This window comes from Musca autumnalis, unplaced genomic scaffold, assembly GCF_047663935.1.
Source record: "Musca autumnalis isolate F117 unplaced genomic scaffold, ASM4766393v1 scaffold_5, whole genome shotgun sequence".
Taxonomy (NCBI): Eukaryota; Metazoa; Arthropoda; class Insecta; order Diptera; family Muscidae; genus Musca; species Musca autumnalis.
In genome coordinates, this window is record NW_027412088.1 from 187,076,786 (window position 1) to 187,104,514 (window position 27,729).

The window sequence follows — 27,729 nt, forward strand, 5'->3', positions numbered from 1 at the left end:
AGAAAGGGTGCTACTATAGACCCCTTCTGAAAGAAAGGGTGCTTCTATAGACCCTTTCTGAAAGAAAGAGTGCTTCTATAGACCCTTTCTGAAAGAAAGGGTGCTTCTATAGACCCTTTCTGAAAGAAAGGGTGCTTCTATAGACCCCGTTCTGAAAGAAAGGGTGCTCCTATAGACCCTTTCTAAAAGAAAGGGTGCTTCTATAGACCCTGTCTGAAAGAAAGGGTGCTTCTATAGACCCTTTCTGTAAGAAAGGGTGCTTCTATAGACCCTTTCTGAAAGAAAGGATGCTTCTACAGACCCTTTCTGAAACAAAGGGTGCTTCTATAGACCCTTTTTGAAAGAAAGGGTGCTACTATAGACCCCTTCTGAAAGAAAGGGTGCTCCTGTATACCCTTTCTGAATGAAAGGGTGCTCTTGTAGACCCTTCCTCAAAGAAAGGGTGCTTCTATAGACCCCGTTCTGAAAGAAAGGGTGCTCTTGTAGATCCTTCCTCAAAGAAAGGGTGCTCCTATAGACCCTTCCTCAAAGAAAGGGTGTTCCTATAGACCCCTTCTGAAAGAAAGGGTGCTCCTATAGACCCCTTCTGAAAGAAAGGGTGCTTCTATAGACCCCTTCTGAAAGAAAGGGTGCTTCTATAGAGCCTTTCTGAAAGAAAGGGTGCTTCTATAGACCCTTCCTCAAAGAAAGGGTGCTCCTATATACACTTCCTCAAAGAAAGGGTGTTCCTGTAGACCCTTTCTGAAAGAAAGGGTGCTCCTTTAGACGCTTTCTGAAAGAAGGGGTGCTATAGACCCTTTCTGAAAGAAGGGGTGCTATAGACCCTTTCTGAAAGAAGGGGTGCTATAGACCCTTTCTGAAAGAAAGGGTGCTCCTTTAGCCCCTTTCTGAAAGAAAGGATGCTCTTATAGATCCTTTCTGAAAGAAAGGATGCTCTTATAGATCCTTTCTGAAAGAAAGGGTGTTCCATTAGCCCCTTTCTGAAAGAAAGGATGCTCTTATAGATCCTTTCTGAAAGAAAGGGTGCTTCTATACATTCTTTCTGAAAGAAAGGGTGCTTCTATAGATCCTTTCTGAAAGAAAGGGTGCTTCTATAGATCCTTTCTGAAAGAAAGGGTGCTTCTATACATTCTTTCTGATAGAAAGGGTGCTTCTATAGATCCTTTCTGAAAGAAAGGGTGCTTCTATAGATCCTTTCTGAAAGAAAGGGTGCTTCTATACATTCTTTCTGAAAGAAAGGGTGCTTCTATAGACTCTTTCTGAAAGAAAGGATGCTTCTATAGACTCTTTCTGAAAGAAGGGGTGCTTCTACAGACCCTTTCTAAAGAAGACGCTTTCTGAAAGAAGGGGTGCTATAGACCCTTTCTGAAAGAAGGGGTGCTATAGACCTTTTCTGAAAGAAGGGGTGCTATAGACCCTTTCTGAAAGAAGGGGTGCTATAGACCCTTTCTGAAAGAAAGGGTGCTCCTTTAGCCCCTTTCTGAAAGAAAGGATGCTCTTATAGATCCTTTCTGAAAGAAAGGATGCTCTTATAGATCCTTTCTGAAAGAAAGGGTGTTCCATTAGCCCCTTTCTGAAAGAAAGGATGCTCTTATAGATCCTTTCTGAAAGAAAGGGTGCTTCTATACATTCTTTCTGAAAGAAAGGGTGCTTCTATACATTCTTTCTGAAAGAAAGGGTGCTTCTATAGATCCTTTCTGAAAGAAAGGGTGCTTCTATAGATCCTTTCTGAAAGAAAGGGTGATTCTATACATTCTTTCTGAAAGAAAGGGTGCTTCTATAGATCCTTTCTGAAAGAAAGGGTGCTTCTATACATTCTTTCTGAAAGAAAGGGTGCTTCTATACATTCTTTCTGAAAGAAGGGGTGCTTCTATAGACTCTTTCTGAAAGAAAGGAGGCTTCTATAGACTCTTTCTGAAAGAAAGGATGCTTCTATAGACTCTTTCTGAAAGAAAGGATGCTTCTATAGACTCTTTCTGAAAGAAAGGATGCTTCTATAGACTCTTTCTGAAAGAAGGGGTGCTTCTACAGACCCTTTCTAAAGAAGACGCTTTCTGAAAGAAGGGGTGCTATAGACCCTTTCTGAAAGAAGGGGTGCTATAGACCCTCTCTGAAAGAAGGGGTGCTATAGACCCTTTCTGAAAGAAGGGGTGCTATAGACCCTTTCTGAAAGAAAGGGTGCTCCTTTAGCCCCTTTCTGAAAGAAAGGATGCTCTTATAGATCCTTTCTGAAAGAAAGGATGCTCTTATAGATCCTTTCTGAAAGAAAGGGTGTTCCATTAGCCCCTTTCTGAAAGAAAGGATGCTCTTATAGATCCTTTCTGAAAGAAAGGGTGCTTCTATACATTCTTTCTGAAAGAAAGGGTGCTTCTATAGATCCTTTCTGAAAGAAAGGATGCTTCTATAGATCCTTTCTGAAAGAAAGGGTGCTTCTATAGATCCTTTCTGAAAGAAAGGGTGCTTCTATAGATCCTTTCTGAAAGAAAGGGTGCTTCTATAGATCCTTTCTGAAAGAAAGGGTGCTTCTATAGACTCTTTCTGAAAGAAAGGATGCTTCTATAAACTCTTTCTGAAAGAAAGTATGCTTCTATAGACTCTTTCTGAAAGAAGGGGTGCTTCTACATACCCTTTCTAAAGGAAAGGGTGCTTCTATAGACCCTTTCTGAAATAAAGTGTGCTTCTATAGACCCTTTCTGAAGCAAAGGGTGCTTCTATAGACCCTTTCTGTAGCAAAGGGTGCTTCTATAGACCCTTTCTGTAGCAAAGGGTGCTTCTATTGCGCCTTTCTGAAAGAAAGGGTGCTCCGTAGAGCTTCCTCAATTTTTTCGCGTAAGTGCAATTTAAGAGTTTGTTCGTTTTGAAATTCATTTATTTTAGGGATCTTCTCAACAAAAGTGCAAACCTTTTGCTTTTTAATCCAGTTTAAGGCGACTTCTCGGATCGTGTTCCATTGGTGTAGACAGCGTGGATTGTGTCTATATAGAATTCTTCCTTAGAGAATTTTTAAAATTCATTTCAACTTTTTTGATTGCCTCAAACCACTGTTGTTGCTCCTTCTCCTTACCTTCTTCTCCTCCTTCCACCACACCTGTCCGTCCATACCCAATTTTGTTGATTTTCATGTTGATTGACTTGCCAGCTAATGTGTGGCGAGTATATGCAATTGTGTGTTCCACACTTAAGTATGGTGGTCAATCAGCCCCCTAGGATATGTAACGAACATGTCGCGTGTTTCTGGTTTTAAATATCGTCGCCGCTGTTGTTGTTGTTGCTGTTTATTATTGCTGTTGTATCAATCACTTAGCCATCAGCCGCGCCAGGTTGGTCGGTCGGTCGACTTCGTGATGGAATTGTTGGGTTATTGTTTTGCATGTTATTTTTAAGATGTTACCTACCTACCTACCACCACCAAACCTACAAACATACTTTTAACATGGCATGCGGATCATGTTGTCTAGCTAAGTATGTTTTCGGCATTTCTATTGCCATTTTTTCTGCTGACTATTCGTATTTTTGTTGTGGCGGGGTGGTGTTTTTGTGGGTTTTACGTGCTCTACAAAAAGGGGGAGGTTGGAGAGGGGTGGGTGAATTGAATGTGTCCGTTCTTTAAGAAAATTTGAAACGTGTCTCATGAAATTTGTTACAGATTTTTTAATTTACCATAACATTGACAATTTATTATACACGAAACCTACCTCCCACCACTTTTTGTGGGGAGGGGGGGGCTGGTAACGGATCGCTTTTGAATTTATGTGGCAACACGGTCATGGTGGTTGATGTTTTTTTACCTCTTTAATAATATCTGAAGTAACTACTTGTGTTTCTTCTCTCCATACATTTATTACACGTTTTTATGTTTATTTAAGTTTTTCTCTTGTAGCTTGTTTGTTTGTCTTTAAGCCATACTAACAAATTGATGTGGGTAGTAGCTGTGTTCCTTTACTTTTTGAAAGGTAACAAGTAAGAAAAGTAGTAAACTGGTTGCATGTTAAATTCACAACACTTTAAAATTCTTTACCTTGAAGGAACACAGCTAATGTGTACATTAAAGCTCTGTTCCTCTACGTGCAAGAATCTTTAAGTTTTTACCACTTTTTACTTCAGACAGTAAAAAACTGGTCATATGAGACCAGTTTACAAGCTTTACTACTTTTGCCGGTATTACCATTTTCAAAAGTAAAGGAACAGACCATAAGTGTGTATTCTGTGGAAAAATAGTTTTGAAAATATACAAACAGCATCCGTGTCATGAATTTTGTTTATTTTTCTACAATTTTATAGCTGTTATTTATGTTTAATTTTTTCTCCATTCACTCCTTTACTCGCACAGTGAGAGACAGCTATCATCTCTCGTGTGGGCACATTGGTGGACGACAACGGCAATGTGTAGTTCGTATTGTGTGCTGGCCGCTATATTAATTACTGTTAACACTTCAAGATTAACAAATGATTGTTTCCACCATCAGCAACGTCATTGTCATCATCATCGACATCTCTGTACTCCTCTCATCATTACTCTTTCATGTAAAAAGGCAATGCATGTGGTGGTGGCGCTCTGTTTTTGATTGAGTGCATTAAACACCCATTCACACACCATTTGCAGAGATGGGATGTTTTAATTGAATAAAATTTATTTTAATAAATAATTATTAATTAAATTATGTTAATGGAAAAAATAATAGTACTTTTACATACACATAGAGATGGGAAATGGGTAAATACCCAAATGGTAAATACCCATTAAAATTGGTAAATTGGGATATGTGGGTATAAACCAGGGATGGAAAATTAAAAATTTCAAGAATTACTAAAATGATACTTTTTTTATTTTTTAAAAAAAAATAAAAATATTTTATTCAGTAAAAAACAACAAAGCTTTATATCTTCGAAATCTGAAGAATGTTGCAGAATCGTATATATTTGTATAACCTCCTAGAGGGTATAACTAACTTTGTTAGACCCTATGTTGTATATAACAATGTCCGTCCGTCAGAAGTTTCAATTACTTTTAGGATGTTTGGTATTGCAAATTTTTGATATAGTCCACATAAAACGATACCTCCAGATTGGCGGTATTTTGAACTTGTTGAAATTTGGTATTTAATCTTCGTTGGGGCTACAAAACTCTCCTCCAGAAATTTGTCAGTGCTGATCATAGAACGATAGCACCCGATTTTCGATTTTGGTCTGATTATCCCATCGAAATGACTGAAATTAGGTATTTTTTATCCGATACTATCGATAGTCCGACTATCGTTTTGAGCGCTGTCGTAAAGCTTTGTTTATACTGAACACTATACAATTTTTTTTTTAATTTTTAATTATTCGCGACAGATAACCCAAAAAACATGGTTTGGAGGCCGAAGTGAACTTTGTTTTACGTCAGTAATCAAAACGATAGTTAGACTATCGATAGTTTGTCAGCATTCATATAGCCCCCATAAAAGAGGTCTTTCAGGTTCTCGTGTTGGAAGGTACTCGTAGAGTTTTTTATTTTCACATAAAATTTTTCAACGTGTGTACGTGAAATGGTACTGAATTGGCCGCGGGGGTACTTTCTATAGTGAAATGGTACTGAAACAAGTAAAAAAGCGTCAGTCGGCTTTGCCGACAGTGGTATACCCTCAGCCAATGTGAATTGAAACTTTCATCTACGGACAGATAGAATGTATTTACCGTCTCTTCAGAATTTTGTGGCCCTTTTTCAACATTTGAACTTGCCGACAAAAATGTGTATTAGGAATTAACACAAATGATGAACTTTTGTGGGGGAGGTACCCTTAGGGAGGACCAATATGGGCCATTTTAGAAGTTAAACTAAATTTTCACAAAATATTAGGAGATCCAAAGTTTGGACCAAATTGGTTGCACCATTCAAGTGATATCGTCCTAACATTTTAGTGACATTATTTAAATATTGGGGAGAAGTACCGGAAGTTGGGGACCGGTATTGTCCCATGAAACTAAGTTTGGATAAAATATTACGAAGACTAAATGTTGCACCAAATCGGTAAAACAGTTCGAGAGCCACATATGGTGACATAGGGCTTTTTACACCTTTCGGGATGTTTTCCCAAGAAATATGGACCTGCTCCTGAAAAAACTTTTACCATCGTAATGGAGGTAGCGAATGCAAATCGCTTCAACAAAAATCAAAGTGATTCGAGAGCAGGTCTTAAAGTGAACATATCCGAAATTTTGTGTGGGAGGTACCCAAAGGAGTGCACAAATATAGTCCATATTCGAACCTGATATATATCTGGCAGATATATTAGGATGTCCAGAGTATGTATTACATCAGTCACTCCCTTCAAGAGTTATCGTGCGCAGAAGTACCGGAAGTTGGGGACCGGTATTGTCCCATGAAACTAAGTTTGGATAAAATATTACGAAGACTAAATGTTGCACCAAATCGGTAAAACAGTTCGAGAGCCACATATGGTGACATAGGGCTTTTTACACCATTCGGGATGTTTTCCCAAGAAATATGGACCTGCTCCTGAAAAAACTTTTACCATCGTAATGGAGGTAGCGAATGCAAATCGCTTTAACAAAAATCAAAGTGATTCGAGAGCAGGTCTTAAAGTGAACATATCCGAAATTTTGTGTGGGAGGTACCCAAAGGAGTGCACAAATATAGTCCATATTCGAACCTGATATATATCTGGCAGATATATTAGGATGTCCAGAGTATGTATTACATCAGTCACTCCCTTCAAGAGTTATCGTGCGCATATTTTTTCCGAAGATTTTTGAATTTTTGTGAGGGAGGTACCTGAAGGAGTGGACCGACATGGTTTATTTTCGAACTTAAACTAAGTTTGCACAAAACATTACGAAGGCCACATTTTGGACCGAAACGGCAGATCCGTTCGAGAGTTATCTTACGCTCCATCCACTACACACGGTGTCATAGGGGTTTTTGCACCTTTCAGGCTATTTTCTCAGGAAGTATGGACTTGCCCATAATGAAACTTACAGCGTCGTATAGAGGACAGCGAATACAACTTGCGTAAACAAAAATCAAAGCGATTCGAGACCTGGCCCTAAACTGAACTTTTCGGAAATTTTGTGTGGGAGGTACCCGAAAGAGTGGACCGATTGAGTCCATATTGGAACCTCATCTAAGTCTGGTAGAAAAATTTCACGATGTGCAAAATATGGATCAAATCGGTTACTTCCTTCAAGAGTTACCATCTTCAAACTTAAACTAAGTTTGGATAAAATATTACGAAAGCCATATTTTGGACCAAATCGGTTGATCCGTTCGAGAGTTATCGTGCGCTCCAGCCAGCCAGGCAGACGGACGGACATGGCTAAATCAACTCAAAATTATCTGAAACACATTTCGTCGAAACATACTTAGGGTCTAAAACCACATTTTGACACTATATACCACTTTTCCCATGGTCTGCGGAAAATGTCAGAATACCCTCAAATCGGCAGTTTTTTTCCCTCATATAAAAATTTAAATTTTGAAATATTAATTCGGAATGTGGATTAATATCAACCGTTCTTATGTTTTCCGTATAATAAAAAAGTTAAACAACCGAATATTGGTAAACACAATAAATCCTGGTGAAACCGCTTGAGGCCATCGGCACTTTGTGGCTAAAAACGTTGGGGAAACTTTAAAAATAATGCGAATATGAACTACCAAGAATTAGTTGGGGCTCTTATTTCTGATATATGGCCTAGGGTACTTCGCAGAAGAAGTTTTGATAACAATTTTAAAAGTTCTACAGCTCCCAACTCGAACTCTATTTAGCTGTATTTGTATTCTATACAATGAACTCTAAGCGCGGATTAAAAAGTAATAACTGTTCCACAAACATCCCAGAAGGATCAAGGGGACTTCTCTCATAACAATGAGTGCACCCTGATTCATATTACCTCAATAATATTGGACCTACTGTTTATTGCCGTGTCCGAACGGCGTATCTTAAGACACCACTTGTAGAGAAGTTTTACATGGCTGAAATATCCAGGAAATGTCGCCAACAATACACTGAGGGTTATTTGCCGCCGTTAAAAATTTGATCTTGCCTGACCTGAGAATTGAACCCGGGCATTCAGCGTGCAAGGCGGGTGTGCATACCATTGTACCACGGTGGCAACCGTTAAAAAGTACATTTAAATTTTTGTTAAATAATTCCATATTTCCATCTCTGTTGGTTGGTCAAATTGCTTTTTTGTGTGTTTGATTAACATTCTGCTTACTTTACGACTTTATATGCGTAATTGTTGACATCATGTCATAGTTTGTTCGATTTTGTCATGTTTTTTAATTTATTTATTCGTTTGATGTAAACGTGGCTTATTGATTAATAATAATTATTAATTAATTATTGGTCTAATTACACATTTCCATCTCTGTTAATGGATTGGTTAGCTGGTTTATCGTTTCTGCTCTGTTTACTGGCCACGAATTTACATGTGTGTTGCTGACACCATATATTTTCCTCTCTCCCTCTCTCTCTATCCAGAGCGTGATCAGTATGATTTAAATTCTTTCCCGATACCTATTCTTAATTTGTTCAATCTCTTAATGTAAATCTGACATCAAAAATATCCTTTTAGTTATTAGTCAATTACACATTTCCATCTCTGTTAATGAATTGCTTGCCTGGGTTGTCGATTTGGTTTGTTTACTGGACATGAACTTATATGTAAATGTTATTGAATTTTTCCTTATTTCTTCATTCTCTAGTTCAAAAATTATCATTATTATTTTTTCTTAACATGTTCACTCACTTCGTGTAAATTTGGCCTAAGATGTAATTTTTTTTAAGATTTTGTAACGGTTGTGGCCATTCTTTAATTTGTTCATTCACATGATGTAAACATGACTTAATACATACCTACCCTTTAAATTATTAGACAATTAAATATTTCCATCTCTGTTAACGGATTGTATTCCCCGTCATTCCTCACTGCATTTTATACTAGTTCAATTAATGTCATTATTTTCCTATATCCTAAATTTGTTCACTCACCTCATGTAAATGTGGCATAAGATGTACCTTTTTAATCATTAGACAATTCTAAACTTCCATCTCTGTTTATGCAACGGTTATGCCTGAGTAGTCCAATTGTTTTGGTTGTGTGTTGATTTACAACAATGCGTTTACTGGACACGAATTTAAGTGTTATTGCCACCCCAATATCTCCCACTCTCTTCCCCTCCCTTCCTCTCACTAAATACTCAGCCACTCATTATCTCATAGTTCAATAGATTTCAATACAATAAAATTTTATTTGTTTTTGGTTTATTTACATTTTACTCTTGTCGTTGTTGTTGTTACTTTTGGTTGGGTCGTTGTTTTGTTTGCACAAGTGCAAATGCTGTTATTGTTGTTACTGCTGCTGCGGTCGCTGCTTATGTTATGGACATTTTTGGGGCTGGTATTATTACTGTTGTCTGTCTGTCGTGACTTTTCTGACTGCCTGCCAGCCAGGCCCACACTCATTATTAGGTATGGCTGACTGACTGACTGATGATGACTGTTTAAATTGATAACACAATTTAATGCTTCAATTTTGCTTTATCAGCAAAACAGAATAAACTACAATGTGGGTATTTGTTGTACATTATGTTTGACGTGCAATGACATTAAGCAACCACAACAACCTTAACGAGTGAGACATGACAAAGACAAGGGAAGAGAGACAGAAAGGCTGTTATAAAGAGAAGAAATCTTTAAAATTATGGTGCTTTCATTACTTTGAAATATTTGCTTCTTCTTATTCTTGTTTTGTTAAAGAAATTATGTTTTCTATTTGTTTTTTTCGGATTAATTTTTCGTTTTCTCCTTCTTCCTCTTCTTTTCTCCACCTTGTCTTCATAGTAAACATCAAGTATCTCAAGTATATCAACAAGTCATCATAAATTGTAAATTGTTTCTAGCCATTTACTGTTGTTTTAGTTGTTTTCCTATTCGTTCTGTGGTGGTACTTAACCAAAAAAAGTGAATAAGTAAGCATTGTTGGCGTTACTGAATTGTGGTGTTTTGGTATTCTCTCCTACACTCCGTCCTCGTCTTCGTCGTTGCATAAATATCACACAATTTCTGTTATTGTGGGGCATGGTCTACAAAAAATCCAATGTTTGCTTGTTTGTATTGTTCTAGGAAAAATAAGCATTGTTTGCGTTGCTGCTACAGCAGCAGCAACACCACTAACTTTGTTATAAATAGTGTTGCCAGATTGTCATTTTTTGTATAATGTGTCAGGGATTGTTGGTAGGTGGTTTACATGGCGTATGATTGATGGCTTTATGTGGAATATGAAATGTTTTTGTTGATTATACGTCAATATGGACTATGCGAGAGGAATTTATCATTGAAAAGCGAGCACAACCAAATTACATTGGATAATTGAAACTGTTTACATTGGGAAAATAAATGGAAATGGAAAGAGTGAAAATGTTAAATAAATTAAAATATAACATTCAATACAATACATTCAAACAAAAAATAGCTAAATTGTAGTACTGCAAATAACAAAACAATAAACCGGCTTTACGGAAAGCTAATGTAAAGGGCATTTGTACTTGACGTTTACATTATGTGAATGAACAAATGAAGGATATCCGGAATTAATCCTAGCATACTGATGACGAGGGGAGAGATGAAAATATAGGATGTCTACAACTACACAAATAAGTTAAGTTTTGTTTCTTTAAGTGCCCGAGGTTACCAGTTTTACCATTTTTAATGTGAAAAGAGTAGCAAAACTGGAAGCAATTTTAAAGAGAGAGAGAGAGAACCAAAATAGCTTTCTCTTTTACCACAGATTACCAGACGATTATTTGACAATGAACAAAGAAGAAAAAAAACCAAAACAAACAAAAGTGCGGTCTGACAAAACAAAGTTAAAATTAGTGAATTAAAAGAAGAAAATTAAATTTGTATGTTTGTTTTTGACATTTTTACAAAATCTTCACATTTATGCAAAACTTGTTATGAGAGAGCAATGTTGGCGGTTTCCTCTTTTGTCACTTTTATCATTTAGAATCTAAGGAAACAGACCTATAAAGTCCAACTAAACAGAGTAAAAAAATGACAAAACCGCCAACCATTTCATTTACAGAGATGGAAATGTGTAATTGACTAATAATTAAGAGTGTACCCTCTTAAGTCATGTTTACATCAAATGAATCAACAAATGAAAGATATTAAAAAATCAATCAAGCTATGATAGGGTGTCCAGGAATTACACATATAAATTCGTTACCAGTAAACAGAGAGTAAATCAAATACAGAAGCAAGCAATTTGGCCATCCAACAGAGATGGAAATATTCAATTATTTAATTTTTTTTAAATGTATTTTTTATTCCGCGGTTCGAATTAGTTCTGTAGATATTTATTAATAGATATTTTATTAATAGTTGTATAATAAAAACCAGATAAATATCCTTAGACTATGGCTGTACAAAAATACAATAATAAAAATAAATAGGATTTTCGTAGGTGGCAATAGAAGTTTTGGAAGTTTCCAGAGTAATTTTTTAAGCGTTGGTGGAGTAGGTATCATACCCAGTGGGCCTAATTATTACACCGACAAACCCAATCAACAAAGTAAACACTAAAAATGTCTTCAAAACAGATGACCTCTTGAGGTTCTCATTAGACAACAGAAGACCTCTTGAGGTCTTCTAAAGACAACAGAAGACTTCTTGAGGTCTTCTAAGGACAACAGAAGACCTCTTGATTTCATTCCAGGACAAGAGAAAACCTTGAAGACTTCTCATGACAACAGAAGATCCCTTTGAGGTCTTCTAAAGACAACAGAAGACCTCTTAAGTTCTAAAGGCAACGGGATACTTAATGAGGTCTTTTAAAGGACACCGAAGACCTATTGAGGTCTTCTAAAGGCAAGAAAATACTTCTTGAGGCCTCCGAATGACAACAGAAGACCTTTTGAGGTCTTCTAAAGACAACAGAATACCTCTTGAGTTCTTCAAAAGTCAACACAAGACCTCTCGAGTTTTTCTAAGACGACAGAAGACAGCTTGAGGTCTGCTAGAGACAAAAAAGACCTCTTGAGGTCTTCTAAAAACAACAGAAGACCTCTTCCAAAGTTAACAGAATACCTAATGAAGTCTTTTAAAGATAACAGAAGACCTCTTGAGTTGGTTCTAAAGTCAACAGAAGAACTATTGACGCCTTCTTGGGACAACAGATGACTTCTTGAGTTCCTCTGAAAACAACTGAAGATCTCTTGAGGCCTTGAGGTCTTCTAAAGACAACAGAATACCTCTTGAGTTCTTCAAAAGTCAACACAAGACCTCTCGAGTTTTTCTAAGACGACAGAAGACAGCTTGAGGTCTGCTAGAGACAAAAAAGACCTCTTGAGGTCTTCTAAAAACAACAGAAGACCTCTTCCAAAGTTAACAGAATACCTAATGAAGTCTTTTAAAGATAACAGAAGACCTCTTGAGTTGGTTCTAAAGTCAACAGAAGAACTATTGACGCCTTCTTGGGACAACAGATGACTTCTTGAGTTCCTCTAAAAACAACTGAAGATCTCTTGAGGTCTTCCAAAGGCAACACAAAACCTCTTGATGACTTTTTAAAACAACAAATGACTTGAGGTCCTCTATAGACAACAGAATACCTATTGAGGTCTTCTAAAGACAACAAAAGACCTCTTGATTTCTTCTTTGAACAAGAGAAGACCTCTTGAGCTTTTCTAAAGACAACAGAAGACCGTTAGAGGTCTGCTAGAGACAACAAATGCCTCTTGAGGTCTTCCAAAAACAACAAAAGACTTCTTAAGGTATTCGAAAGGCAACATAAAACCTCTTGATGCCTTCTTAAGACAACAGATGAGTTCTTGAGGTGCTGTTTAGACAACAGAATACCTAATGAAGTCTTCTAAAGGCAACAAAAGACCTCTTGAGTTATTCTAAATTTCTGCTAGAGACAGAAAACGCTATTTGAGGTCTTGCAAAGACAACTGAAGAGATCTTGAGGTCTTCTGAAGACAACAGAAGAGCTTTTAAAGCGCAAAATTGTTGAATTTTTGTGGAGTATGTAACTGAAGGAATGTACCAAACGTCATAGTCTAAGAAATGGAACTACAAATAATTTTTGCAGTTATTCCTTTTCATGGTCAGCTAGAGACAAAAACACCTCTTGAGGTCTTCTGAAGACAACAGAAGACCTTTTGAGGTCTTCTAAAGACAACAAAAAACCTCTTGAGTTATTCTAAAGGTCTGCTAGAGACAGAAAACGCTATTTGAGGTCTTTCAAGGACAACTGAAGAGCTCTTGAGGTCTTCTGGAGACAACAGAAGAGCTTTTAAAGCACAAAATTGTTGAATTTTTGTGAAGTAGGTTGCTGAAGGAATGCACCAACCGCCATAGTCCAAGAAATGGAACTAAAAATATTTTTTGCAGTTATTCCATTTCATGGTTATTGTGCCAATGAAATGAAAATTATGAAAATTTCAAAACATTCTTCGAATAGCTCTTAAACCTTAAACCTCAAATAGGCGAAAATGTTGAGTTTTTTTGAGAGAGGTACCGGTGTTAATTGCAAAAGAAATTTACGATGTCCAAAGGTTGGACCCAATGTCAGTCACCCGTTTCCACTACCTATTTTATTTGGTCATCGGAGGATTTCCTAAAGCCTCTTCCCACGGGAGGTACCGGTGTTAATTACAAAGGAAATATTACGATGTGCAAAGGTTGGACCCCAAGGTTAGTCACTCGTTTTCACCTGCTATTTTATTTGGTCACCGGAGGATTTTTTTATAGCCTCTTCACCATGAAATTCAACACTTCAACACTATATCATTGTAGTCAGGTCCACAAGGACAACGTTCAGAAAAAAATTTTATAACGATCTCCAAACTGTCCTTGAAATGCACATAAGTCAAAATTTTTAATTTTTGTGTGGATGGTAGCGGGAGAGATGTTCGATATAGACCATAGATGGACAAGATGATCACTCGCCTTTACGTTTTCGTACAATTCACCAAACAAATGCTCTCTTAATGTTCATCATTGATATAGACTTTCTTTGAACTTGATGTACGTTTGGGAGAACAATTGACATTGTGCAAAATTTTAACAAATCGGATTCCCAGTACGTAATTTATAGTCCTTATCAGTCATTTCCGTTGGTAACGGCAGCCATTTTGTAGAGCTTTTTGGGTCATTATCTCAGGAAGCATAGTCTGACTGGAACCACAAGGAGTACCTTCGGTAAAAATTCCAAAACGATCCTCCAACAGTCCTTAAACTGCACAAAAAACCCAAATTCTCTTTACCATACTACTTACAATGTGGCCAAGCCACCTTATTTTGAGTTAACAGTGATTATTATGATTAGTGTCTGCTTTTTACCCTCATTCCACGGATTTCGTAACCCAAACGTATATTTTTATTTAGTTTTATATTAATTTAAATAATTTCAGATGTTTCTTTACTCACTTAAATAGTTAATGTATTTTTACCATGTTGTCTTATTTCTTTATTCAATTTTACGACGTTGTTGCTTGTTATCCAATTTCTCTTTTAAATTTTAAAAACTTCTCCAAATGTCCCTTTACCATACAACTCACAATGTGACCACGTCACCTTCTTTTAAGTTAACAGTTATTATAAAAGGCCTGTACGATAACTTCGCAAGTAAAAAGTACTGGCAAATACTCAGGAAGTTCTCAGTAACTTCTCTCCACTAATTTTACTCTCTCGAAGCTAAAAATTTGCAAAATGTTATCGAACAACAATTTGCAAAAACTTGCAAGAAGTCAGCTGATGATTTGACAAACAAGAAGTTTGGCGGATAAGATTTAAGTTAACAATAGAAGGTTGTTTACGAAAATTATTTGATAATCCATTGCTACAAAAGTAATTCACTTTCCATATCATAAATTAACGGCTGGCCGTCCACATAGTGTTTCTCCTACTCCATTGATGCGCGGCTTTTTGCTTGGATTTTTGATACCTTAGAAATAAAACAATCACCACAAACTACAAAATAAGCTGTTTTCCATCATTTATTTAGTTATCTCTTCTCTTTTTTAACTTGTAATTATTTTAATAACCAAATGTTTGTTTATGTTTTTGCAAAGAATTTCATAGTCCGCCACAAAACATTCGAATTTAAATCAGCTGATCAAACTTTTAAATTCTTTCAAGGAAAATTTTGCTTGCAAAAACTTGTAAGTTCTCAGTCACAAAACTCTCTAAAATTCTCTCACAATTCCCTCCAAATTCGCTCTCTTTTACTTTACAAGTTTGTTATTGGACAGCAGTTAGTAAAAGTTTGTACAAATTTGTACGAACTTGTGGGTTATCAAACAGACCTTATGATTTGTCTCCACTGATTTTGTACCCCAAAAGTCAGTCAGACTGTAATTTTGTTCTTGTTACTTTTATATTGCTTCAAATTATTTCAGAGAATTTTTCTTTACATACTTAAATTGTTGACTTTTACGATGTTTTTGTTATTTTTCCTTTTCTTTAATCAATTTTACCATCTATTTGCTTATTCTCCCCCCATTTTATGCTATCAAAAACTTCCCCAATTTTCTCTTTACTTTACAACTAACAATGTGGCCAGGCCACCTTGTTTTAAATTGACAGTGATTATTATGATTTGTCTCTGCTTGCTCTCGTTGCCCGAGATTCGTACTCCAAGAGTCAGTCAAGTCATCGTTGTCGTCGTCATCGTCATCAACGACATCGTCAATTTTTTATTATTTGCAGATTGTGTGTGCGTGCGTGTGTTTTGTTGTGGTTTGTGGAGCTTTATTGTTTTGTGTGCGTGTGTATAGTTTGTTGTTGCTGTTGTTAGTGCTGTTCTTTCCTAACTTTCATCATCAAAACATTCAACGCAAAAGTAAACACCACCAAACCACTAACGTTGTTGTCGCCGCCGCCGACATCATCATTGTTGGCTTTGGTATTTTGCCCCCCCAACAAAGTAAAGGAAAAGGAAACACCACACAACAGTAAAAAGAGAGTATGGCAACAAAACTGTCAGATATGACCAAGCATAGTGTAATGTTGTGAACGTGTGTGTGTGTGTCTGTGTTTATAATGGAGTGCATGTTTGGTTGATTGGGGTTGTTGGGAGAAGAGTGAGTACGAGGTCTTTGTTTGAATTGCTCTGCTTGCTCGTTTGCCTGCTGGGTTCCGGCCCCGTTCCTCTCTCAGTGGATGGATGGGATGGATGGTTGGGTTGGTTTGGCTGGCTGGCTTGTGAATTGAGAGTGAGTGTGAATTGGTGTGTGCGTCTGTCTGTCCGTCATTCGTTCGTTCGGTGTTTGTGATACGGTTTGAACCGTTCTTGTTGAATTGTCGGTCGTCAGTAGCAAATCGTAACCAAGCTGACATGTTGTTGGCTTCCCCCATAATGTATTAATTTATTTACTATTATTATTATATTTTTGTTTTCGTTACGTTTCGTTTACGGCAATTTTTTTTTTGCACTCGCGTCAGTCACGTTCGGCTGTTCGACTATCTATCTGTCGGTTGGTCGTTTAGTCGGTTATTTTAACGTTTTTCGTTTTGCCTTACGTGTGGCTCGCTTGCGTTTTGTTGATATTTAAACGGCGTCGTGTCGCATTATATGGATACTTCTTCTGTGTGTTTGGATGATTGTTTGTGCGCTTGTGAAAATAAATCATTGGAATCACTTGTTTAGTGTTGAATTTATTATTATTGTTGTTGTTGTTGGCTGGCTGGCTCTTCTCTTTTTGATTGTGTTTAATTGTATTCATTCGTATGCTTATCATCACATCAAGATCATGTTATTGTTTCTTTTTGCTTTTGTTGTTGTGATGCCCCCTTTTCTATTTGCATTGTTGGAATAATTATTAATGATGAATTGATTGGAAAAAAAATGATAAGAAAAAAAAGAGGAAGAAGAGTCGAAAGAAAAACAAGATGAAATACAAATTTATTATAATTATAAGCGTTTAATAAAAACAAACAAACAAACAAATTTGATTACACAAGAGTTTTGTGCAAAAAAGAGAAGAAAAATGAAAGTTTTTTTCTTATTTTAAAAATAAATCACCACCTATTGGAAATAAAAAATATAAATAACTGTGCAACCAAAACCGGATATATTGGTCACCAAGATCCCTTTTTCCATTGTTGTTGTAGAAAAAGGCGTTCGAAATCGTTTATTGTTTATTTTTATGGCTGCAAAAAAAGGGGAGGAATTGTCTTTAACAAGTAAGGGGATGTAACTCACTCAACCCTCTTTGGTAATGTGTGCTTAACTGTGTCTATGCGAGCGTGACTGTGTGCAGATGTGTTTGTGTGTAACAATATTTGTGACAACCATGCAAAATGTGACCCGAATACCTTTTTTGTTTTATTTTCTTCCTCTTTTTATTTTATTCTTAATCCATAAAAGACAACTGGTTTTTGTTCCTAATTCTACGCGTAACCATAACATTTAAACTGGAAATCGTCTTCATCGTTTCCCTTTTAACTAAATAAGCAAAAAAATCGCATAGCCTTTGGGTTTGCATTAGGAAATTAGTAGAAAAGGAAGGAAGGCAAACGTGTCTTAATTGATGGCGATAAGAAAAACTTGGACGACAATTGCGTAGTTTTTTCTTGTTATTGTTTTCATATTTTTTTCGTTGTTTTTACAACAAACATTGTAAGGCTTTAAAAAAAAAAAATGTTTACAAATAATTGGTCTGTTCCAGAACTGCAAGAATCTACTAATTTTTACTATTTTTTCGATAACATAAAGGAAAAAACGTTTTCGTAGTAAAAAAATAGTAGCTTCTTGCAGGTTCTGCAACAGAGCATATAATTTCCCAAAATAATGGGAGAGAGTTCATATGATGATTAGCAGATTCGCATTCATGAACGATTTCAAATGTCGGAATAATTATTAGTTCTCATCTAATCTTCTGTTTCCTATAGAAGACCTCAAGAAGTCTTCTGTTGCCTATAGTCGACCTCAAGAGGTCTTCTGTTGCATATTGAAGACGTCAAGAGGTCTTCTGTTGCCTATAGAAGACCTCAGAAGTCCTCTGTTGCCAACCGAAGAACTCAAGGGGTCTTCTGTTTTCCATAGAAGACCTCAGGAATTCTTCTGTTGCCTCTAGAAGACCTTTATAGGTCTTCTGTTGCTCATAGAAGACTTCAAGAGGTCCTTAATATGTCTTCGGTTGTCTACAGTAGACTCCAAGAGGTCTTCTGTTGACTATGAAAGCCTCAAGAGGTTTTCTGTTGCATATAGAAGACCTCAAGAGTTCTTCTGTTGTCCACAGAAGACCTCAAGAAGTCTTCTGTTGTCCATAGAATACCTCAAGAGGTCTTCTGTTGCCTATAGAAGACCTGAAGAAGTTTTCTGTTACCTATAGAAGACCTCAAGAAGTCTTCGGTTGCCTATAGAAGACCTGAAGAAGTTTTCTGTTACCTATAGAAGATCTCAAGAAGTCTTCTGTTACCTATAGAAGACCTCAAAAAGTCTTCTGTTGCTTATAGAAGACCTCGAAATGTCTTCTCGTACCTATAGAAGACCTCAAGAGTTCTTCTGTTGTCCATAGAAGACCTCAAGAGTTCTTTTGTTGTTCATAGAAGACCTTAAGAGTTCTTCTGTTGTCCACAGAAGACCTCAAGAAGTCTTCTGTTGTCCATAGAATATCTCAAGAGGTCTTCTGTTGCCTATAGAAGACCTGAAGAAGTTTTCTGTTACCTATAGAAGACCTCAAGAATTCTTCTGTTACCTATAGAACACCTCAAAAAGTCTTCTGTTGCTTGTAGAAGACCTCGAAATGTCTTCTCGTACCTATAGAAGACCTCAAGAGTTCTTCTGTTGTCCATAGAAGACCTCAAGAGTTCTTTTGTTGTTCATAGAAGACCTTAAGAGTTCTTCTGTTGTCCATAGAAGACCTCTAGAGGTCTTCTGTTGCCTATAGAATTCCTCAAGAGGTCTTCTGTTGCCTATAGAAGACCTGAAGAAGTTTTCTGTTAACTATAGAAGACCTCAAGAAGTCTTCTGTTACCTATAGAAGACCTCAAAAAGTCTTCTGTTGCTTATAGAAGACCTCGAAATGTCTTCTCGTACCTATAGAAGACCTCAAGAGTTCTTCTGTTGTCCATAGAAGACCTCAAGAGTTCTTTTGTTGTTCATAGAAGACCTTAAGAGTTCTTGTGTTGCCACTAGAAGACCGCAAGAAGTCTTCTGTTGTCCATAGAATTCCTCAATAGGTCTTCTGTTGCCTTTTGAGGTCTTCAAGAGGTCTTTTGTTGCCTATAGAAGACCTCAAAAGACTTCAAAAGGTCTTATGTTACCTATAGAAGACTTCAAATGGTTTTCTGTTGCCTATAGAAGACTTTAAGAAGCCTTATGTTGCCTATAGAAGACCTCAAGAGGGCTTTTGCTGTCCATAGAATACCTCAAGAGGTCTTTGTAGCCTATAGAATACCTCAAGAAGTCTTCTGTTGTCCATAGAATACCTCAACAGGTCTTCTGTTGGCTATATAAGACCTCAAGAAGTTTTCTGTTACCTGTAGAAGACCTCAAGAAGTCTTCGGTTGTCTATAGATGACCTTAAGAGGTCTTGTATTGTCCATAAAAGACTTTAAAATGTCTTCTGTGGCCTATAGGAGATCTCAAGAAGTCGTCTGTTGCCTACAGAAGACCTCAAGAAGTCTTCTGTTGCCTATAGAAAACCTCAAGAAGTCTTCTGTTGCCTATTGAAGACCTCAAGAAGTCTTCTGTGGTCTATAGAAGACCTCAAGAGGTCATCTGCTGTTCATAGAAGACCTCAAGAGGTCTTTTGAAGACGTCGAATGACCTTCTGTTGTCCATAGAATACCTCAAGAGGTCTTCTGTTGCCTATATAAGATCTCAAGAAGTTTTCTGTTACCTGTAGAAGACCTCAAGAAGTCTTCGGTTGCCTATTGATGACCTTAAGAGGTCTTATGTTGTCCATAAAAGACTTTAAAAGGTCTTCTGTGGCCTATAGGAGATCTCAAGAAGTCGTCTGTTGCCTACAGAAGACCTCAAGAAGTCTTTTGAAGATTTCGAAAGACCTTCTGTTGTCTGTGAAATACCTCAAGAGGTCTTTTGTTGTCTATAGAAGACCCCAAGATATCATCGGTGGTCTATGGAAGACCCTAAGGTGGATTCCGTAGTCTATAGAAGACTTAAAGAGATCTTCTGTTGTCTGTAGAAGATTTCAAGAGGTCTCCCGTTGTTCTTAGAAGACCTCAAGAGGTCTTCTGTTGTCTATAGAAGACCCCAAGAAGCATTCTCTTGACTTTAGAAGACCTTGAGGGGCATTCTGTTGACTGTAGAAGACCTCAGGAGGTATTTTCTTGTATACAGAAGACCTCAATATGTCTTCTGTTGTCCATAGAGGACACAAAGAAGTATTATCTTGTCTTTAGAAGCCCTCAATTGGTCTAGAAGACCTCAAGAGGCATTCTCAAGACCTCAATATGTCGTCTGTTGTCTGTAGAAGACCTCAAGAGATCTTCTGTTGTCTATAGAAGACCCGAAGAAGCATTCTCTTGTCTTTAGAAGACCATAAGAGGCATTTTGATGTTTATAGAAGACCTCAAGAGGTCTTCTGTTGTCTATAGAAGGCCCCAAGAAATGCTATCTTTAGAAGTCCTCAAGAGGTCTTCTGTTGTCTATAGAAGACCTCAAGAGATATTCTGGTGTCTATAGGAGATCTCAATATGTCTTCTGTTATCTATACAAGACCCCCAATAAGCATTCTCTTGTCTTAAGAAGACCCCAAGAGGAATTCTCTTGTCTGTAGAAGGCGTCATAGAAGACCTCAAGAGTTATTATGTTGTCCAAAGAAGACCTCAAGAAGTCTTCTGTTGTCCATAGAATACCTCAAGAGGTCTTCTGTTGCTTATAGAAGACCTCAAGAAGTCTTCTGTGGCCTATAGAAGACCTCAAGAGGTCATCTGCTGTTCATAGAAGACCTCAAGAGTTCTTTTAAAGACCTTCTGTTGCCTGTAGAAGACCCCAATATGCATTCTGTTTTCTGTAGAAAACTTCAAGAGGTCCTATTTTTTCAATAAAAGACCTCAAGATGTTTTCTGTTTTTTGTAGAAGACCTCAAGAGATTTTCGGGTGTCTATAGAAAACCAGATGTCTTCTGCTCCCATATCGGATACTCAATTCGTAAGTTGTCGTGCTTATCGGTATCATCGGAATAGAGACCGCGAGAACAATCTCTTGCAATAGATTTCAAAACTATCAGGGTACTAGGACTACCTATCCGATCCCAGAGGTGTCTTTAAACAACATTTAAGTCCTGCCATTATTGACGGCTTCTTTTGGCCTTCGGTTCCATTGCTGTTCTCTTCCAATTTTAACTTGACAAACCAACGCCCTATAATATATTACAGGTGATCTTTTCTATAAAGAACGATTCTATAACGAACAATTTTCTATAAGACAAAATAGCCTCGTTATAAGAAAGTTTCTTTATAAGGAATTAAGTTTTCGTCCTCAACATCTACGTCATAGAGAAGTTTGACGGTTTTTAGCAATTAAATTAGAAGTTTTCAATTCTTATTGTGTTTTATTGGACAGTTTCTAAACATTGTGCCCTTACAATCACATTTGAGACCCCCCTCCCCCAGTTAATTATTGCCTCTTACATCCCTTTCTCATCCTCAAACAATAACATATGAACAAATTTTTTTCCATGGCTATTTTACTTTAAATTCAATTTTCCTACATTAAATTTTGAAATCTTCAACAGCTTCCATAGTAACTTTATTCCGCTCACAGTTGGCCAGTAACACAAAAATGATGGTGGTGGTTGTTTTGTGTTACGATGGCTTTCATTGAAAAGAAAATAGCAAATCTAGTAAAGAGATGAGATATACTGATGATATGATACTTTCATATCTATGTGAATGGGGGAAATCTATGTGTATGTGCGTGTTAAAATTCTACATATGAACAAATTACAACCCCCTCCCTATATTCGAGCATCTTCTGTTTTATTTAATTTTTTTTTCTTTCCAAATGGCAAAAGAAAAACCAGCACCACAACCCATACTTCTCCTTATTCGTTTACTTTTTTCACGTACGCGTTTCTCTAACAACGAGAAGAATATTTCATTAGGCAAACAAAAAAGGCGCATATTTAACGCACACTCACACACAGAGACGCACATCACATCAAAATAAATAAACAAACAATTAATTATATGTATTAAATTTGCAATAACACAATAGCGCACAATGCCATCACAAGTCATAGGCAGCGGCCGGCGGCAGCAGCAACGCAACGGCGTTAGTTACAAGAGGAAAACAATTCATAATAAAACCAAAGCCTAGGCAGCAACAACAACAACAGTAATAACAAAAAAGCTTATTAAATGTAACATAAGTAACCTACAACAACAGCAGCAACAACACAACAAACATCATCATCATCGACATTACACGCCACACCACCACCATTCATTTCATTCCATTCCTTTCGTTCATTGTCGTAACCAAACAATACAATGATGTGTTTTTAGTCGTTCAGTCGTTGTGTGTCGTTCAGACGTACGGTCGTTAGGTCGGTTGGTCGTTCGGTCGGTTGTACGTGCATTCGTTCGTCGTTTGTTCAATGTGCTGTTATGTTTACAAAAAGTCTTCTTCTTCTTACTCCTACCATAACTCATGCTCTTTTTTGTTTAATCTCCTTCTCCACCTCCCCTTATCACTTTGTAATATGTACCCAGTTAAAACATAAATCAACAACTAAAAAACAACAACAACCATACACATTTCCCACATTCTGTAATATGGGTTGCCGACTATGTCAATGTATAATGTAAAACAACAACAAGAACAACAGAAAAAAGAAAGAAAAGGAAAAAAGTCAAAACAATTATACTCCATGAGTTTGTTTAAATTAATCATTAGCCCAAGCTTAACCCCCAAGCAGCAGTACTCTACAATTGTGACGGCGTCATCGTGTTCGTCTTCGTCGTTTGCCGTCTGACACCACAGAGACCGGTTATTCTCACCAGAGAATCATTCGTGTGTTCGTTCGTTCGTTCTCCAAACAAAACAAAATCAAACAAAACCCAACCATATTAAGTGTGAAATAGTGTGTTGTTCCCCACTCCCTGAGAGAGTGAGAGTAAAAGAGAAAGAGCGCCTTAAAATTTAATCAAATCAAAAAAGATCAAAAGTGCAAGTGTCAGTGGCAGGCAGTTTGTGTAGTACAAATATAATTAAGCTAAAACAAGCAAAAAATACAACCACAAAACAAGCAAAATCTTGTTTAATTCCCCCCACTTGTGAGTGTTCGTGTGTATCTGTGTGTGCAAAGTAAAAAATACCGGTCATCTATGGTTTATAAAAAGTGGAAACATAATCAAGAAATGTCTAAAAATGATACGGCCATTGCCACTGTTTTATGTGACACCACCGTTAATCATACGTCATCGTCACCAAGCAAAGCAAAACAAATGCCAAACAACAATGGTGTGGTGGGGGATTGTACCACCACAACCACTAACCAATACAATCAAAAAAATATTGGCAACACTGCTGGCAACGGTAGCGGTAAAATCTATAACACAAATAATAATAACAACAACCAAAGCAATAACAATGACATTAACATAAACATGGAAAAAGCCACAGTCATTGTTAACCACAATAAAATAAATGGTGATGCCGGCCAGATTGGTAACGGCGGCGGCAACAACAACAACATTGCTAACATTGCTGCTGCCGACTCCCCAACTACCTCAATAAATAATGTAATTTTCAATAAATCATTGGATACAACAACGGCAGCAGCAGCAACAACAACAACGTTAACGTCAACTTGTACAACAACGCCGCCGTCAACACCCACAACAATGAACAACAGCCACCACATTTCAAGCAATGCCAATAATGGCTGTTGGAGGGATTATAAAAAATTGAAAACATATTTAATATTAAAGGATAAACAAAATGAAAAGGTAATTGAAATAAAAATAAACAACAAAAAATTACCACGAAATGCGTTGGCGGCGAATGAAAAAAATACGTAGAAATAAAAACAATGGCAGCAAAACATTGTGTTCAATGAGTAGAAGAAATTAAACACAAATAGTTTATGTTGAATTATTTTATAAAGTTATTTTTGTTAATTTGATATTAGGGTAGATGTTATGAAAAATTAAAAAAGAAATAAACATTGAAAAAAATAAATAAAAATAAAAAAACTAAAAAATAAAAATAAAATAAATAAAAATTAAATACAATTAATAATATATATAATAAATAAAATAAATTATAAATACATAAAAAACAATAAAATAATAAAAATTAAAAAATAATAAAAATAAATTAAAAAGAAAACAACAATTAAAAAAATAAATAACAAAAAAATATAAATGAAATAATAAAATAATGAAAAAAATAATAATAATTATAAAAAATAATAAAATATAAAATAAAAAAAAAATAAAAAAAATTATAAAAAAATATTAATTAATAATAAAAACAATATAAAAAAAAATAATAAAATAAATAAAAAAATATAAAAAAATAATAAAATAAATAAAAAACAAAAAACAAATAAAAAAAAAAATAATTTAGAATAGAACGTGGGAACAAGTTTCGTTTAGGATCACCACTCGGATCGGATTGAAATTTTTACTAACTGGAAGTTCTTGTTATCCTAATCACAGCGCTATATAGTTTTTTTCCGGGGGAAGTCCATACTTTCCGAGAGATATGGGTCTTAACATTTTACTTTTCTAACGTGGGCAATATGGTTATCGTTTTAAAGTTTATGGAAAGTACTTTTGCGAGCGTAGCCGACTATATATCATTGTGATTCGGGAACAAGGGCTACCAATGATAAAAAATTCTTGAAAATGTTAAAATGTCGTTTAGAATCACCTCTCCGATGGGAGTGAAATTTCTATCACCGATAGTTTTTGTTACCCTGATCACAACGATACGTAGTTTTCCAGGCGGAAGTCGATATGACACAACCATCCATAATGAATAAAGAAATTTTGGTTTTTTTCTGGGTCACCCTAGTGGGCAATCGTTTTAATGCTTATAAAAGTACTTTTGTGAGCGTAGCCGACTATAAGTCTTGTGATCAGCATAACAAGGACTACCTATGGTTAAAAATGCTAAATCTTTTCGAAGTGTGTCTTTACACTATACTTCTTCCAGGAAAAAATATAAATTGGCCATTAAACTTTATAGAATTGCATGGGTGGCGTATGATTAATATTATTTATAAGTTAACAATAATCATACGCACTTTATGCCAGAGTACAGCAGATTTTCAAAAATAAAAATTAAAATATTATACCCTGAAACTTTGATCAAAAATCTGCCTCATCGAAATATTGGTTTTGGACCCCAAGTATTTTTGCACGAAATTATTTAATATTAGGGTGGGCACTGTAAAAATTAAAAAAAAAAATAAATAAATAAAATAAAATATAATAAAATAAAATAAAATGAAATGAAATAAAACAAAATAAAAAAAATAAAATAAAATTTAAAATATATAAATTAAAAAATAAGTTAAGAAATTAAAAAAAAATGTTTGGACGAAATCCGTTTCAGACAACCTGAAATACATGGATTTAGTTCGATTTGTCGGAACTTAGATATGAAGTTCGAAGATGGACCATATCGACCACAAAAATAAAATTAAAACTGTGTTTTATCAATTGAAGTTTATAGAGGTACAATACACGGCGTATGATTAATAATAACTATGCGTAAGCAATAATGATCATACGCAAATCTTTTCAAGCATAATTTTAAAAATTTATTTAAAACCAACTAAATTAGTGGAAAAAGTTTGGCATTGTTCGCCAAGGGATAAGACAGGGAAGACTAGTTACGATCCACGCCACTGGATCTCATCAGTTCCTTTGTTTCTTGTTTGTGGATGTTCTCCACGCAAGTTATTTTTTTAATAACTTCTTCAACAATAAAGTTTTTATACCCAAACATCAATCGTCAGGTGAACAAAGAAAAAACTCCAATCAAAAGTTTTTCTTTAGCAACTTCACACAACCCCGCCGAAAGTGTTTGCAAAACAAACCAAACTTTTTGCACTGTTTTGTGTCGTTGAATTTCAACGAAGGCAACATAACAAAATGCTGTTGGTAGCTTGTCGCAGCCATAACCAACCATACAAAACCATATATTTCTTTCAGATAGCATCCATAGAAGCACACTTTCTTCCAGAAAGGGTACATAGAATCAGCCTTTTTCTTCCTGAAAGGGTATATAGAAGCAGCCTTTTTCAACCATAAAGGGTCTACAGAAGCATCCCTTCTTTCACAAAAGGGTCTATTGAAGCAACATTTTTTTTCAGAAACGGTCTATAAAAGCCTACTTTCTTTCAGAAAGGCTCTATAGAAGCCCCATTTCCTTGAGAAAGGGTCTCTAGATGCAGCATTTCTTTCAAAAAGGGTCTACAGAAGCAGCCTTTCTTTCAGAATGGGTCTATAGAATATTTTTTTTGCTAAAATGCACTTTTAAACCTGTTTGAGGAGTGTTTTTAAATTTTGATCGAAGGTAGTCCATGCGATTTAATTACATTTTTGTCGTAGGCAGGTCCATGCTTCCAGTAATAACTCAAAACCTGTATTATAGATGTCATATATAGACATCCACTGTATTGAAGATAACATATATGGGCATCTTCTCCTTTTTAGATATATTATATGTACATCTACGCCATTGTAGATGTCTTATATGGGCAACTACTCCTTTTGCATATCACCCATGTAGACTTCTATTGTATTACAGATGTAGATGTCCTATAGGGATATCTACTGTGTCGCAGACGTCCTATATGGGCATCCACTGTATCTTACATGTCCAATATGGACATCGTACATGTCCCATATGGACATTTTATGTATTATAGATGTCCTATTATGTAATTTTCTTTAGTGTAGATGCCGCAAATGTACATCTATTGTATTTTAGATCTCCCATATGGACATCTACTGTATAGTAGATGTCCTGAATGGATTTCTACTCCATTGTGGATGTGGATGTGGATCTCAATCCCACGGCAGCGGGTTCTTTCGTACCGGATTGACCCGGAATAACACAAAACCAATGATCCGGCCAGCGGCTGCCTCAGTATGTACATGTTTGTATTTGTTTCGTTTTTCTGTATTGGGAGCAGCATATCCCGGATTGCCTGCTCCGAATTCTATTGGTCCGAGCCGGGACGGAGGAAACCCAGGACCAATATATCTGTGCTCAGTTTGTCACATCCGCATCTTCACCCACATCCAACCTTCGGTGAGATGCAATAGATGTCAGGAGTGGGTGCATCTAAGGGGTTGCTCTGGACTCGTCCACGTGAGGGACTACGATAGGGACTATGTTGCTGCATGCTGCGTGAACACAGTCCCCAGTGAGTCGTCGTCGGACTACGATACTCCCTCGTCGTCTGATTACGAAACTCCCCCGCAGTCCCCTCGACAACAACCGCACACGCAGCCTTTAACACCAGCCGTTGTTGTCCCAATCCCCGAAAATGCAGCCTTTTTGCAATTGAATTGCAATGGACTCCGAGGTAAGATCGAGGAGATAGTAGATTTTATGAGTCGGAAGAACATCAAGGTCGCGGCGGTGCAGGAAACCAAGCTGAACACCAACCACAGCTTAGAGCATTGTGATGGTTACAATGTTCTGAGGAAAGATCGCACCAGAAGTGGAGGTGGGGGATTGGCTTTCCTATTGCACCAGTCTGTCCAATACAGACCT

The 27,729-nt window shown here is 36.5% G+C and overlaps 1 protein-coding gene across 7 annotated transcripts in view; it reads left to right on the forward strand.

Moving 5' to 3' along the window:
* px (MAP7 domain-containg protein plexus) overlaps positions 1-27,729 on the forward strand; it is a 184,558-nt gene that overhangs the window by 7,362 nt on the left and 149,467 nt on the right. The window contains exons 1-2 of one of the 7 annotated variants that reach the window (XM_073954953.1): positions 16,302-16,373; positions 22,701-23,939. The exons of 2 other annotated variants lie outside the window; for them this stretch is intronic. In XM_073954953.1, coding sequence (XP_073811054.1) covers positions 23,316-23,939 — 624 coding nt within the window. In that variant the 5' untranslated portion in view covers positions 16,302-16,373; positions 22,701-23,315. Of the gene's footprint in view, positions 1-16,301; positions 16,619-21,891; positions 23,940-27,729 lie in introns of those variants that run through there. 4 more of the 7 variants (XM_073954956.1, XM_073954955.1, XM_073954954.1 and 1 more) reach the window with 4 other exon arrangements.